At 44.6% G+C, this 16,810-nt stretch overlaps 1 protein-coding gene across 5 annotated transcripts in view; it reads right to left on the reverse strand.

Moving 5' to 3' along the window:
* Positions 1-13,857, reverse strand: part of si:dkey-66a8.7 (PI-PLC X domain-containing protein 1) — a 32,360-nt gene extending 18,503 nt beyond the window's left edge. The window contains exons 1-4 of one of the 5 annotated variants that reach the window (XM_059963813.1): positions 13,293-13,857; positions 9,103-9,362; positions 5,900-5,992; positions 5,396-5,525 (exon numbers count right to left, since the gene is read on the reverse strand). In XM_059963813.1, the coding sequence (XP_059819796.1) occupies positions 5,396-5,525; positions 5,900-5,929 (160 nt within the window). In that variant the 5' untranslated portion in view covers positions 5,930-5,992; positions 9,103-9,362; positions 13,293-13,857. Of the gene's footprint in view, positions 1-5,395; positions 5,526-5,899; positions 5,993-9,102; positions 9,363-13,046; positions 13,206-13,259 lie in introns of those variants that run through there. The other 4 variants (XM_059963814.1, XM_059963811.1, XM_059963810.1 and 1 more) reach the window with 4 other exon arrangements.
* Positions 13,858-16,810: the final 2,953 nt, after the last annotated feature.

Consider the following 16,810-nt stretch of genomic DNA (forward strand, 5'->3'; position numbering starts at 1 on the left):
AGCCAATCATATGGGAGTTCTCGCTTGGTGGAAGAACAAGCTGGATACTCAGGGGCTCGGGCTATTTTTGACCTTTGTGACTATGTTTTTTGAAATTGTAACCATATGTGCTATTTCTTCAACGTGCAGTGCGCTTTATGTCATTGGTAATGTGTTGTGCACCTTAGCACTGGAGGAATGCTGTTTCATTTGGCTATATCCGTGTACGGTTGAATGATAACTAAACTTCAAAGCTCAAAAATTCAAAGTAAAATTTATTATCGGAGTACAAGCACATTACTACATACAATCCTGAGATTCTTTTCCCTGTGGGCATACTTAGCAAATCTATAGAACAGTAATTGTAAACAGGATCAATGAACAACAAACTGTGCAAATGCAAACATAAATAAATTACAATAAATAACAAGAGCATGAAAAAACAAGATATGGAGTCCTTAAAGTGAGACCATCAGTTGAGGGAACACTAGAAATAGAATGAATGCAGTTATAAGTGAGTCCTGAAGCTCTCCTACCATCTACCTGATGGCAGCAACAAATGCACAGAGTTACCTAATCCAGAGGGTTAGTAACTTTAAGCTCCTGGGTGTCACTATCTCAAAGGACCTGTCCTGGATCCATCATGTAAATATAATTGCAAAGGAAAGCACCTCAGTGCCTCTACTTGCTCAGGAGTCTGTGGTGATTCGGCATGTCATCAAAAACCTTGGCAAATGCCTATAGGTGTGTGGTGGAAAGTGTGCAGACTGGCTGCACTGTGGCCTGGTATGGAAACACCAGAGCCTTTGAGCAGAAATACACAACTTCAGAAGTTGTGTATTTGGACTAGTACATCATAGGTAAAGCCCTCCCAAGCTTTGAGCTCATTTACATGAAACGCTGTCGTAGAAAAGCAGCATTCACCACCCAGGCCATGCTCTTTTCTCACTGCTGCCAGCAGGTAGAAGGTACGGGTCCGCCACGTCATCCGTATGCCTGACTCCCACCTCCCTAAGCAACTCCTGTTCGGCCAACTCAAGGATTCAAAGCGCACTCCCAGAGGGCAGAAAAAGTGGTTCAAGGACAATATCAAAACCCAGCTGAGGAAGTGCCACATCGACCTGACTGGGTGGGAGAAATTAGCATGGGATTGGAAAAGAACTGCCTACGAGGGAACTGCACAGCTGGAAGAATACCTCCACCATGCCACTGAGACTAAGCAGCTTCAACATAAGGAGAGACTGGGAAAGGCCCAACCAGCTATATCCAGCACCACCTCAATGACCTCCACCTGCCAGCACTGCAATACGACTCATGGACCACCCATCCGCCTTCCAGTCATCTCAAGACCCACAGGTGACCAGATCAACCACCAAGAGAAGACTACGAGTGATCGCTGATGCTGATGATGTTGCCGTGACTGGCTGATTAGATTATTTGCATTAACGAGGCATACAGGTGACCCTAATAAAGTGACTACTGAATGTATTTCTTAAAATCCAATCTCTCGGGTCAATTCTCCCATGTTTTTCATCCCATCTGGTCTGAATGACTTCCGTCAGCCACATCCTTTACTTTCCCGTCAACATCCAAAAGCATAAACTTGAAACTACCTTCGCCCACTTCCTCCTTTAAAAGCAGATGTTGTTGAGTAACCAGTTAAGTTTTCAAATTACACAGCATAATCCCAGGTGTCTATTTTTGCAGGCAGACATGGCCTTTGTCTTACTTACCCAGGAATGAGTCCTTTCAGCTACAAGCTTGTTCTCCTTGGAACAAAGGACTTTGAGATGAAATTGGATAGAGCTATACTACATAAAGACACGTATACAGAACCCCTGTCCTTTCAAGGAAAACATTCTGATTCTAGTCTGTTGCTGGAGTTGTTGGCTTGAGGTTTAAGGACTGAATTTACACTGATGGACAAAAGATTCAAGGAGGATTCAAAGATAATTATTTTGAGCAGAGAGATGCTTGGAACTTGGAGGAGGGTTGGAACCAGAATCAATGTTGAGAGGGAATTGGAAAATCTGAAGAAGAGATTAAAAAGGCTCACGAGGAAATTAATTTGAAGAGCTGCACGGAAAGAGCAGGGGAATTAATCAGATTGAATTACTTTAGCTGCAGTGATTTAGTCAGAGTCACAGAACATTACAGCACAGAAATAGGTGCTTTGCCCCATCTAGTCCATACTGAACTATTAACCTGACTTGTCCCATTGATCTGTACCTGGACCATAAACCCACTCCCTCCATCCATGTACATATCTAAATTTCTCTTAAATATTAAAATTGAACCTGCATCTACCACTTCCGCTGGTAGCTTGTTCCACCCTCTCAACACCCTCTGAGTGTAGAAATTCACCTTCATGATCCCCTTAAACATTTCACCTTTCACGTTAACCCATGACCTCTAGATCTAATCTCACCCAACCTCAGTGGAAAAATCCTTCTCACATTTACCTTATCTATACCACTCACTATTCTATATACCTCTATCAAATCTCCACTCAATCTTCTACGCTCCAGGAAATAAAGTCCTAACCCATTCAATTTTTCCCTATAACTCAGGTCCTCAAGTTCTGGCAGTATCCTTATAATTTTTTTTGGACTCTTTCAATCTTACTTAGGTATTTCCTGTACATAGGTGACCAAAACTGGACACAATGTTCCAAATTAGACCTCACCAACATCTTTTACAACTTCAACATGACATCCCTACTCTTGATTTATGAAGGCCAATGTGCCTAAAGTTCTCTTCACAACCATATCTACCTGTGATGCCTCTTTCAAGGAATTAAGGATCTGTATTCCCAGATCCCTCTGTTTTACTGCACTCCTCACAGCCTACCATTGACTGAGTAAGTCCTACCCTGATTTGTCCTCCCAAAGCACAACACTCAAGCTTGTCTGCCTTAAATTCCATGTAAAATTGAATGCAATTTTACATTCAGATCTATAATTAAAATGTAAATTTCAATTTAATAAACTGAATTTTATAAATTCAGGCTCCTGAACCAATGTAGAGAATGAGATTAGAGATAACACCTTTGAGGCATTGAGTGGATAGCCAGAAGATTTTTTCCCAGGGTGGAAATGGCTAATACGAGGTGGCACAGCTTTAAGATGATTGGTGGAAAGTATAATGGGGATATTTTGAGGTATCACACACAAAATGCTGGTGGAACACAGCAGGCCAGGCAGCATCTATAGGAAGAAGCACTGTCGACGTTTCAGGCCGAGACCCTTCAAAGTCCTGACGAAGGGTCTTGGCCCAAAATGTCGACGGTGCTTCTTCCTATAGATGCTGCCTGGCCTGCTGCGTTCCACCAGCATTTTGTGTGTGTTGCTTGAATTTCCAGCATCTGCAGATTTCCTCGTGTTTATATTTTGAGGTATGTTTGTTTTTTTACATGGAGGGTGGTGGGTGCGTGGAATACACTGTCAGGGTTAATGGTAGAGGCAGATATTAGGTTATTTAAGAATCTCTGAGATAGGCACATGGATCACAGAAAAATGGAGGTCTATGTGGAAGGAAAGGCTTAGATTGATGGGTTAAATATTAGTGGGTTAAATATCGGCACAACATTGTGCACTGTGATATTCTACGTCCTATTATAGTACTACGCCTCATGCATGTAACCCCCGAGAATCTAAGCTCAAATCCCATGGAAAATTCAATTTAATAAACTGAATTTAATAAGTCTGCTTTGTTGAGAATGCAATCAGTTTGTTAATTGGCTTCAGCAAGAGGAAACAGTCCCACGTATCTTCATTGGGCTGTGTTCCGTGTAGGTGGTATTTAATGCTCTCTGGTATGGCTGACAAACAAACTTAGAACAATAGAGGTTGGCTGGGAAAACACCAACATGCCATGTACCAATTGGGAAAGTGAAGAAGTGGGATGAAGTGGCCTGGATCACAGAGTCTGAAAACAGGAGTAGTACTAGATATGTGGAGTTTCAAAACTAAACTCTCCTGATGTCAGGCAGTCGTGATGAAGGTTCTTGGCCCAAAACGATGACCCTATTCTTCTCCAAAGATGCTGCCTCCACCATTCTGTGTATGGATTTCCAGCATGTGCTAAATTTCTTGTGTTTCAAACTAAAGTCACTTAGACAGGCATTTACCAACACTCACATCAGAAAACTTGGTATCCTCATTCCTGAAGTAAATTCTACCCTATTTTATTGCAGGCTGCACGTTTGCTGTTGGGAGATGGGAGGGTGACAACAATGCCAGGAGTTTAAAGAACAGAGGGAACTTTATCTCATTCTGGGATGTTTGGAGTGTTGCATTCTGCATCCCTAAACCAGCACTGAATCCACAAACACCAGCAGAGGCGGAGAAAACAGCAGCAACAAAATTACATTTCTCAGATATTTCCTCACTTTATTGTCACCAGGACCCAAGTCACTCACAGCTTTATTCCCCATTGCTTGTCTAAATATAACAGGCAAGTCTTTGCCTATTGCTCCCTTTTCCTTTCCACAAATTTACAAAAAGCCCAACTGTGTTAATTTATAGTTCCTTGAAAGTGGTATTATAATTCCTTTAAAGTAGCAACACGGGTACATAGGATAATAAAGAGACCTTTTGACACATTGGCCTTCATAAACCAAAGCACAGAAGTTGAGATGTTATGTTGAAGTTGTGGAAGACATTAGTGAGGCTTAACTTGGAATATTATGTGCAGTCTTGGTCACCTACCTACAGGAAAGTTGTCAATAAAATTGAAGAGTATAAGTAAGATTGAAGAGTAAATGTAAGCAGGCTTTTTCCATTGAGGTTAGGTGGGACAATAACTAGAGGTCACAGGTTAAGGGTGAAAAGTGAAATATTTAAGGGGGACCTGAGGCTCTTCACTCAGAGGGTGCTGAGAGTGTGGAATGACCTGCCAGTAGAAGTGGTGGATACGGGTTCGATTTCAACACTTAAGAGAAATTTGGATCAAGTCAAGTCACTTTTTATTGTCATTTCGACCATAACTGCTGGTACAGGTCACAGTAAAAAATGAGACAATGTAAGTACATGGATGGGAGGGGTAAGAAGGGCTATCGTCCGGGTGCAGGTCGATGGGACTGCCAATGGCAGAATAATAGCTCAGCATGGACAAGATGAGCTGAAAGGCCTGTTTCTGTACTGTAGTGCACCCTGACCCTGTATCTCTCAAGAGCAGCACCATTCAATCTGCCCAAACCTCACTTCCTCTTCAGTTCCCTAAAGCTCTCAATGCCTTGACCTTTCAAATTTTTAGCGACGTCCTCTTTAAATATATACAGTGATCTAGCCTCCACACCTCTCTGGGAGTATAGAACTCTGGAGATTATATACTTATTTGACACATTGCCGGAGAACTTCTTTCCACACCTATGCTGACTACAAAAGGTAAGAACAACTGACAGATCCATAGTTACCTGGAATAGCCAAATTGCACAGACCTATGTCCCATAACTTTTCCGGCAGGTCAGACATCCATTGAGAAAACTGGTTCTGGATAAGACTTGGAAACCCTATTTGCTCCTTTGGCCTTGAATCTGCTATTTTCTGCAACGAGAATTACAAAGAAGTTATCAGTTTTATTTTGATGTCCTAAGTTTAAAAGTAATGGAAATACAAGACTGCATTTCCCTAACCTCCTCACATCAAAACTCTGTTGACAGGATTGATGCCAGATGCCAGAATATCCCAGATGACAGTGAATGAGGCAGCAAACCTATTTAGCTAATGATAGACATGCTGTAACTGTGATGATGGGTGCACAAGACTGGCCTGCGTGGCCAAGTTTAGTTTGAACAGGATACTACATTCAGGAAGTTACCACACATTCCCAGGGTTACAGCATGTCTTAAACAATGCAAAGTTGGAAAATATCAAAAAGCAGAAGTGGCGGGTGCCAAACAATTTTGATAAATACATACCTGGGAGCAAATCATCCTTTTGTTCACCATGATGCATCATCCAGTGAGTTTTCAACCTGCTTTCCCCCCCTACTGCACTCAGCTGCACACTGTCTGAGGGCATAAGATGTAATGAGGTCATAATGATTTCAAAAGGAGAATTATGCCAAATAATCAATCACAGGTCATTAAGGGGGGGAGGGTAATTTTTGCCGCAAGAAATAAGTGGGTTTGAATGAAGTGGGAAGTTTAACTCTTAAACCCAAATCTAACTCAGTTCAAACTGTGGCTTTGAACAGAGGTACATTACATTTAAGGTGTGATGCCCTAGGCTTCATAAGGCGTTGGTCAGACCACATTTAGAATACTGTGAGGAGTTTTGGGCCCCATATCTAAGAAAGGATGTGCTGGTATTGGAGAAGGTCCAGAGTAACTTTAGGAGAAGGATCCCAAGAATGAAATGGTTAACATATGAGGAGTGTTTGAAGCTCTGGGCCTCTACCAAAAAAAATTATTCTGGGAACGAAAGGGTTAACATACAAGGTGCAGTTGGTGGCTCTAGGCCAGGGGTCGGCAACGTTTACCACTGAAAGAGCCAATATGGACCCATTTCCCACAGAAAAGAAAACACTGGGAGCCACAAAACCCGTTTGACATTTAAAATAAAATAACACTGCATACAACGGTATTTTTTGCCTTTATGCTATGTATAAACAAACTATAATGTGTTGCATTTATGAAATTGATGAACTCCTTCAGAGAAAACGAAATTACATTTCTGCATGCAACAAAAACATTTTGAACTCCGAGAAAAAGACGTTGGGTTGAAGGTTACTCCATAGTTAGCCTACCTTCGATCGAAGAATTAAAAGAAAGCGCGCACTGGCGGGTGTCAGGCATTGGCAGTGGTGATGTATATTAATAGCGATAAAAAACACATTGTAGCGGTGTGGCGCTACACGCAGCGCTAAAATAAAGACACTGCAGTCAAAGGTAACTTTATCCGAACTAAACAGCCTTGATTTAAAGCCTCCCTCAACCCGTCCCCGTGGGCGTGGATGTTCCAAAAGACACAAACCCCCGTAGGCTATCTCCCTTAGCCGGAACGGTGGCTAATTGTGAGCCGGTTCGGATGTGCCAGGAAATGGGTCGCCACCACGTTTTTAGATTGTACAAGATCACCATAATCTTCAAATTTCGAATTACATTTCAAAAACTAACAAACTACGGGGAGCCGCAGCACAGAGATCAAAGAGTCGCATGCGGCTCCGGTGCCGCGGGTTGCCGACCCTTGCTCTAGGCTGTTGTTTGAAAGAATGAGAGGGGAAATCCCTTTGAAAACCACTGAATATTGAAAGGACTAGATAGAGCAGACAGGTTTGCAATACTGGAAGAGTCTCGGACCAGAGGATGCAGCCTTGTAACAGGACATCCTTCAGAACAGAAATGAGGTGCAATTTCTTCAGCCAGAGAGTGACAAATCTGTGGAATTCATTGCCACACGTCCCTATGGAGGCCAAGTCACTGGAATATTTAAAGCGGCAGTTGATAGGTTCTTGATCAGTAAGGGCACAAAGGTTGTGGGTAGAAGGCAGGAGAAAGAGAAAATAAATCAGCCCTGATCGAATAGCAGCGCAGACTCGACTGGCTCAATGACCTATTTCTGCTCCTATGTCATATGGTCGAATACGGGGATCCACTCAGACAGTCACTGCAGCTGCTTAAAGAAGTTTCCTAACTCTTATAAATACATTCTAGTTTTTAAAGTTGAGCTTGATATCCTGGTCTTGGGAAACCCAGCAAACGAAAGAAGCCAAGACAGTGTGGTGTAATAAAGTAAGTGTCTTACAGTAATCCTTGTGCCAAAAAGAGTACTTCCTCTCAGCCTCACAACCCAGCGTTAAATGTCCAACCGAACCCACATCTCTAAACAGCCTTCAAAACCCACAACCCACTTATGACCTGCATCCTCACCATTACTCTTTACTTCCCAAATTCATTTATTTAGTATTACAGCACAGATTAGACCCTTCCGGCCCTTCGACCCACATCGTCACAGCAACCCCGATTAACCCCAACCTAATACGAGACAATTTACACTGACCGATTAACCTACCTGGCATGTCTTCAGACTCTGGAAGGAAACCGGAACACTCGAGGAAAACAGAGACTCCTTACAGAACGGCGCTGGAATTGAATTCCGAACTTCGGAACACCGAGCTATGATAACGTTGCACTAACCGCTACATTACCATGGCATCCAAATACACATAGCAGCCCAGAGGACTGAAGCAGGAAGGATGAAGAGTGGGTGGGTGAGGGAACACAGGAGAATAAGCGTAAGCACAAGATAATCTGCAGATGCCGGAAATCCAAGGCAACACACACAAAATGCTGGAGGAACTCAGCAAGTCAGGCAGCCTCTGTGGAAAAGAGTAAGCAATCAACTGTTCGGTCCAAATGAAGGGTCTCGGCCCCAAGCATCAACTGTGTACTCTTTCCCATCGTTGCTGCCTGGCCTGCTGAGTTCCTCCTGCACGCTACAGGAGGATCACCTTTCCAAATGGGGAAATTAGAAAGGGGGTCAATTTAAGTTGAGGAAAAAGACTGGAGATTGAGAAGGGTGACAGGAGACTGGGATTATGGATGGGAAATAGGAAATCAGAGAGGATGGGTAAATTAATTCTTGGCTCATTGGGAAGCACTTTCACCTCCGAGTCAGAAAGGCGCTTGTTATATTTCCCAACCAGAAACAAGCACAAATAATTTAGCCAAGCACTCCAAAGCAATACTGAGGGAGTACAGACCATCTTCTAAAACAGACTCTAAGCTAAATTACATTTAATTCAGCTCATTAGCCAATCCTTACCCACCCCTCTCTCCACATTCTCTCCCTGCATTGATACTAACCTGGTAGGAGTACATTGATTCAATAGTCCTAGGCTTCCCAATTTCAGTCAGGCAATAAGGAATAGAGAGATCTAAATGATGACTAAACCTCATCTTAGACACCCCACCCACAAAACACCGACAGCCTCTGATAGGTCATATGGATAGAGGTGGAGCCTGGCATCCTTTCAAAGTCACCTCAACTTTGCAGGACTTCCTAAAACTCTGTGATGTACTTCTGAAAACTATACAATTACTATTTAATATTAAAGTTGATTAAAAATTTTAAACATGATCATTAAAAGCAATACACTAAAGCAAGAACAAAAACATACCTTTGCCTTCCTGATTTCCAGGTCAGGAATCCCTGAGGGGTGGGGAGACAGATTCTCCAGCAGCTGCTAATCCAGGGGAAGCCCAGTACAATGGGGCACCACATCAGGTCGAATGATTTAACTATCACTCTGCTTGTCCCAGATTTATAGCAGGGGGCATACAGGGTGCAGGTCGCCGATGGTTCTCTAGAGTTGCCAGTTCAATCCATTGAACCCCTCCACTCTGCTCTCTCAAATGGAAGTGAAGGCTGTAAAAACCACTGTTTGAGGAAAATCATGAATGTTATTTCCAGTATGCTGTAAAAATATTCATCACTTAGTCGATGTGAAAGTAAAATTTATTCCTAAAGTTGTGTACCTCGTGATTTACTTTCTTGCAGCCACTTACAGAAAAAATAAAGAAACTAAGCAGGATTTATGAAAACTATACATACACAAAGACTGACAAGCAACCAAATGTGCAAATGAAAAAAAATGTTAAGAAGGTTGTAGAGTCATGGAACACTACAGCACAGAAACAGACCCTTCAGCCCATCTAGTCCATGCTGAATTATTATTCTGCCTAGTCCCATCAACCTGCACCCTCCATTCCCCGCCCATCCATACCTATGCAAATTTCTCTTAAACATTGAAATCGAACCCGCATCCACCACTTGCTCTGGCAGCTCATTCCACATCAAGTCTAGTCACTTCTTATTGCCACAGTAAAAATGAGACAATGTTTTTCAGGACCATGGTGTTACATGAAACAGTACAAAAACTAGACTGAACTACATAAAAAAACAGAGAAAAAAAAACTACACTAGACTACAGACCTATCCAGGACTGCATAAAGTGCACAAAACAGTGTAGGCATTTCAATAAATAATAAACAAGACAACAGGGCACATGTTCACCACCCTCTGGGTGAAGAAGTTCCCCCTCTTGTCCCCCTTACACATTTAACCGTTCACCCTTAACCAATGACCCCTACTCCTTGAAAGTGCGTCTGTAAGCTGTGGAAGCAGCTCAGAGTAGTGGTGAGTGAAGTTGTCCACATCAGTTTCGCAGCCTGATGGTTGTAATTAAAAGAAGTTTTGCCCACGTTCCTCGGACTGTTTGGGAAAGCTTGCAATGTACCAACCGGCTGTCATTTTTCTAGTTTGCAACTGTAATCACACTTCCAAAGTAGCAACACACTCAACATGCTAGAGGAAATCAGCAGGTCTGCAGAGGCCGGAAATCCAGCCAACATATCTAGCTGGATCTGCAGATGCAAAGTCGCATTTGGCTACACAGAAGGGCCAGAAAAAATATTTCCACATGACTGCACGGCTCCGCCGCCAACTAGTAGAAGCAAGAACAAAAGGTGTGGAAATACTCGAGTCAGTCAGGCACTCTCTGCAGAAAGAGAAATAGAATTAATGTCACCAGAGTAAAAGTTTGTCAAAATGGCTTATTAGTCATTTTACGGTGACATACCACAAGCATCAGAACATAGAGATGCAAAAGTAGCATAGTGGTCAGCATAATGTCTTACAGTACAGGTGACCCGGGTTCAATTCCCGTCGCTGCCTGCTTGTACGTTCTTCTTGTGACACTGTGGGTTTCCTCCGGGTGCTCTGGTTTCCTCCCACTGACCAAAGATGTACGGGCTGATAGGTTAATTGTACATTGTAGATTGTCCTGTGATTAGGCGAGGATTAAACTGGTGGATGGCCGGGTGGTGTGGCTCAGAGGGCCTATTCCGTGCAGTAGCTCTATAAATAAGTAGAATACGTACACGACGCTGGAACAACTCAGCAGGTCAGGCAGCATCTGTGAGAAAAGTGTAACCAACGTTTCCGGCCAAGACCCTTCATCAGGAATGAAGAGAGGGCCGAAGCCCAGTAACTGAGATAGGGGAGGGGGAAGGGCGAGAGGCGCCAGGTAGAAAACTAATCAGAGGAAAGATAAAGGGGGGAGGGGATAAGCATGAAAGAACTGTAGAGATAAAGGAGCAGAAAGTTGAAAGGGGAGAGAGGCAGAGAGGGACCTAGGATAGGGGATGGGGGAGGGGGAGGGAGAGGGGGAGGGATAGGGGAAGGGGGAGGGGGAGGGAATTACCGGAAATTGGAGAATTCAATGTTCATACCACCAGGCTGGAGGCTACCCAGACGGTACATGAGGTGTTGCTCCTCCAACCTGAGTTTGGCCTCATCATGGCAGTAGAGGAGGCCATGTATGGACATATCTAGATGGGAATGAGAGTCAGAGTTGAAGTGGGTGGCAACCGGGAGGTCCTGTCTATTGTGACGGACGGAGCAGAGGTGCTTGACGAAGCAGTTTCCCAATCTGCGTCGGGTCTCGCCGATGTAGAGGAGGCCGCACCGAGAGCACCGGATGCAATAGACAACTCCAGCAGACTCGCAGGGGAAGTGTTGCCTCACCTGGAAGGACTGTCTGGGGCCCGGAATGGTGGTAAGGGGGCAGGTGTGGGGACAGGTGTAGCATTTGCACTTACAGGGATAAGTGCCGGGTTGGGAGTTCTGTGGGGAGGGACGTGTGGACCAGGTAGTCGTGGAGGGAACGATCCCTGCAAGAAGCTGAGAGGGGTAGGGAGGGAAAGATGTGCTGGGTGGTGGGGTCCTGTTGAAGGTGGCGGAAGTTGCAGAGGATAATGTGTTGGATCCGGAGGCTGGTGGGGTGGTAGGTGAGGACAAGGGGAACCCTGTCCCTGTTGTGGTGATGGGAGGATGGGTTAAGGGCTGAAGTGCGGGAAGTGGAGGAGATGCGGGTGAGGGCATCTTTGATGACGCCAGAAGGGAAACCACGATCTTGAGAGAAAGAGGACATTTGAGAAGTCCTGGAACGGAAAGCCTCATCCTGGGAGCAGATGCGGAGGAGACGGAGGAACTGGGAATAGGGAATGGCATTTTTGCATTGGGCAGGGTGGGAAGAGGTACAGTCAAGATAGTTATGGGAGTCAGTGGGTTTGTAGAAGATGTCAGTGGATAGTCTGTCTCCAGAGATGGAGACCGAGAGATCAAGAAAGGGGAGAGAAGTGTCCGAGATGGACCAAGTGAATTTAAGGGCTGGGTGAAAGTTAGAAGCAAAGTTGATGAAATTGACGAGCTCAGCATGGGTGCAGGAAGCAGCACCATGCTCAAAGTACTATAAATAAGTACTTTGAGATTCTAACACACTCTAAGCATTCCCTCCTGCTCAGGTTCTGACCAACCGAAATGTTAACTTTATTGCTCTTTTCACGATAAACCAAATTTACCTGGAATTTTCCAGGTAAAGGGCAGACTTTCATTTGAGGTGGGAGGCTGGAGTGAGTTCTTTCTATTCCTTTCCTGCCCTCCCTCAGATGCCTTGTCATTCTCCTCCCTTCTGACTGGTCAACCAACGCCATTTCAACCATATTTTATTTAAATGTCATTTTCAATAAGTAAACCCCAAAGCAGAACCCTCTACAGTATCTTCGAGTATAAGGAGGATACACTGATGAAAACCTGCTGATCTGGAGAAGAAATCCGGCAAAATATGAAGTGACACATACGCTAACTGCTGGAGGAACTCAGCAGGTCAGGCAGCATCTACGGAGGGGAATAAACAGTCGTCATTTCGGGCCGAAACTCTTCATCAAAATAGTCTTTTTTCACCAAGGTGAGGTTCGAGGTGGAGGCGGTTTATGTCTCGTCGGTAGTTGGAGATCCAGAACAGACAGAAGATCAGAGCCACATCTCCAAGAAGTGGTGGGTGGGAGAGGGGTCATCGGCGGGGTGGAGAATTCTCGCCCAAGAAGTGGGCTCGGAGACGGAAGAGGAGCAAAACAGTAAGTTGGCTGGAAGCCAGATTTCAGCATTAGCAGCTCAAAGACAAATCAGAATAACCAGAACCATTTTATGTGGGCCGAGGTTGTACGTAAACAGGGTTAGCACTGTGGAAGGAAGGAAGGAAAGAAGGGAAGAAAGCGCTACCGTGTGCCCACCGGCCCGCGACTCTCGGGGCCGGTGCCCCGATTGCGGATTCTCCGCTGCCGTGCCCCGGTTACAGTGCGTCGGTCTCTCTCTCTCTCTCTCTCATGCCACGGCCTGTGCGGAAGTCCTGAGGGGGCGGGTGCCTCTTGTTAATGCTTTTTGACGGATATTCAGTCTAACGGTTAAAATTATTCACCGAATCGTGTATTGTACCTTTGCGTCGGTCTCAGCAGAAAGTGAAATTACCGTGGGTATGTGCGAGTTGAAGATCCAGTATTATGTAAATCCTCTGGTGAAAAGGCAGGAGATATTTTGCTAACTGCCCACTCATCGGTCCTGTTCCGTTGACTGAATTTAATTCGAATTTTGTTAAAATAACTCATAGAATCCAAATCACAGCGTTCTCATATTGTCATTGAGCAGAGAAACGGCCCTTCCCGGCAGAGTCATTGAACACTACAACGCAAAACAGGCCATTCGGCCCATCTGGTCTGTGCTGACTATTATTCTGACCGGTCCCATCAACCTGCACCTTAGGCCATAAGATATAGGTGCAGAATTAGGCCATTTGGCCCATCGAGTCCATTTCCTCATGGCTGATCCATATTTCCTGGCAGCCCTAATCTCCGGCCTTCTCCCAGCATCCCCTCATGCCCTGACCAATTAAGAACCACCTGGACCATTGCTCCTATCTACCACTCCTATCTACGTAATTATCGAAACGTCTGAAATGTTCAAAATAAAACCTGCATCCACCACTTCCACATTCTCACCACCCTCTGAGTGAAATTCCCTTTGTTCCCCCTTAAATGGACGATCTTTTACACTTAATCCATGACTTCTAGTCTCAACCAACCTCAGTGGAAAAGCTGGCTTGCATTTGCCCTATCTATACCTCTCATTATTTTGTATACCTCTATCAACTTTGTATACCTCATTCTTCTACGCTCCAGGGAATAGTTCTAAACTATTCAACCTTTTCCAATAACGCAGGTCCTCAAATCCTGTCAACATCCTTGTACTTACCTGCACTAGGTTGTTAATTCTAAGTGCTCATCTAGATATCTCATGAACATTGTAAGAGTTTCTGCCTCCACGACCCTCTTGGGCAGTGTGTCTTCTAAACAACTCTCTGAGTGAAAAATTATCCTTTATATCCCTTTCAACCATTTACTCTTTACCTTAACCAGTTCAGGTTGCAAACTTTGTCATGGGCACTAGCCTCCCCAGCATGCAGGACATCTTCAAAAGTCGATGCCTCAATAAGGTGGCAACCATCGTTAAGGACGCCATCGCCCAGGAGATGCCCACTTCTCATTGCTACCATCAAGGACGAGGAGCCTGAAGCCACACACTCAATGTTTAGGAGCAGATTCTAACCCTCCGCCTTCATATTTTTAAGTGGATAGCTAATCCTTGTACACTACCTTCTGATTCAAATTCCCATTTCCATTCTGATGTGTCAATCTATGGCCTTCTCTTGGGCCAAGATGAGGCAACCTCAGGGTGGGGGAGCAACACCTTATATTCCATCTGGGTACCCTCCAACCTGATGGCAAGAATATTGGTATCTCTTTCCAGTGAACAAATTTAAACCCCCTTCCCCTTCCTCTATTCTCCACTCTGACCTTTCACTTCTCACCCACCTATTACTTCCCCCTGATTCCCCTCCTTCCCCTTCTCCTATTGCCCACTCACCTCTCCTACCAGTGTGGTGAACTACATATACCTGTCTGGACATGCACCCCCTCCCCCGCCCCCGCTGACTGCTCCTGTGGCTCCTCCCACAGACCCCAGTATAAAGGCGATTGAGGCCTGAGCCCTGCCCTCAGTCTCCAGGATGTAGTATGGTGGTCAATTGCTGCTTGTTCTTTCTTCCAGTCAATAAAAGTCTATATCTCGCCTCATGTCTCAGAGAGTTATTGATGGTGCATCAATCAGATTCTATCTTCTCCAGCCCTTGACCTTTCCCACCCACCTGGCTTCACCTTTTACCCTCCAGCCAGCCTCTTTCCTCTCCCCCCACCCTTTTTATTCAGGCATCAACCCCCCCCCCTTCCTTCCAAGTTCTGAAGAAGGGTCTTGACCCAAAACATCGACTGTTTACTCTTTTCCATAGATGCTGCCTGACCTGCTGAGTTCCTGCAGCATCTTGTGTGTGTTGCTCTCTTATCTTTTTGCTCTTTTTGCACTACTTATTTAATTTAATTTTTCTTTTTGTAACGTATAGTTTTGTTTTATTATGTATTGCACCATGCTGCTGTCACAAAGCAGTAAATTTCAAGGCACGTGCCAGTGATATCTGATTCTGATTCTAAACCTGTGCCTCTGGTAAAGACACATATGCCCAGGGGAACTGGAATTGATTTATTGCTATCACATGTACCTAGTTACAGTGAAATGCTTGCCATACTGATCAATTCATTACACAGCCATTGAGGGAGTACAGTGAATTTGCCCCTTTCCCCAAAGAAGGGGAATCAAGAATTAGAGGTGAGAGGGGCATTTTCCACGTAAGGGGTTGTATCTATGTGGACTGAGCTGTCAGAGGGACTGGTTAAGGAAGATACAATAACAATTTTGAAAAGACAGTTGGACAGGTAAGTGGATTGGAAAGGTTATCAGCCAAATGTAGGCAAGTGGGTCTAGCTTGGAAAGGGCATCAGGGACCAGTTGGGGTGAAAGTCCTAAACCTCTGACCTTGAGAAGTCTTGCTGCCTTCTTAAGGCACTGCAGTCCCTGTGACTTTGGTAGACCTACAAGGAGGCAGATCACCTGCTTTCAGTGCAGTCGAAATTAAAAGTAATTTTTTATAATCGGCGTAGAGTTTAACAGCTGAGAACAAAGGGCAAAGTTTAGAACCAAACATAGATCATTGCAGCACAAGTCACCATGTCTGGTTTCATAATGACTCACTGGGAATTCTCCACTTCTAGTTTTCCTTTGAGTTGCTACACAGTGGCAAGTATTTATTTATAGGTTTATGAGGGAGAAGGAGAAATCAAGGAGAAAGAGCAGATAGGGTGAATAAACTCTTCTCGGTCTTCCAGCCGGGTACAGGTATCGATTACAACCAACATTTCGATGAGAAACTCTGCTGTCTTCATCAGAGATGATGCCTGGGTATGTCTAGTCCAGTGATAGTTACACCCCTGTAGTCCGTGGAGAAGATGGCAGAGTTTTTCATCAAAACGTCAGTTACAATTGATACCTGAACCCAGCTGGAAGCCCGAGGAGAAGTTATTTGTCATATAAAGCATTAACTACTTTTTCAGCAGGTAGGATGGTTCAAAATAAGGTGGTTGGAACCTCACCTAGAGTAGGAAGAGCTACACAGACCATTTGGGCGGAATCTTGTGCTGTGAGGTCTTTGTAATACCTAAAGAGACACAATGATATTGGCACAATGTACCTCAGATTCAGATGTATTTATCACATGTAAATTGAAGCACACAATGAAATGTACTGAGTGCATTAACAATCGACACACCTGGGAACGTGCTGGGGCAGCTGTAAGTGTCAGTACACATTCCAGTGCCAGCATAGTATGCCCATAAGCCGAACAATACCGAACACAAGAAACACCGTAACAACAGCAAAGTAATCCCCTTTTCTCCCGACCACCAACTCACACATGCAGACAGTCCTGCCATCTCCAGGTTTCAACCTCTGAGCTTTGATCTTTGGTATTGACCCCCAGACCAGACAATGACAGGACCTTGACCTCCAGGATCGGACTTCGGGTGTGCAAACCGATTGGCCCT

Source organism: Hypanus sabinus, chromosome 3 (genome assembly GCF_030144855.1).
Source record: "Hypanus sabinus isolate sHypSab1 chromosome 3, sHypSab1.hap1, whole genome shotgun sequence".
NCBI classification, from domain to species: domain Eukaryota; kingdom Metazoa; phylum Chordata; class Chondrichthyes; order Myliobatiformes; family Dasyatidae; genus Hypanus; species Hypanus sabinus.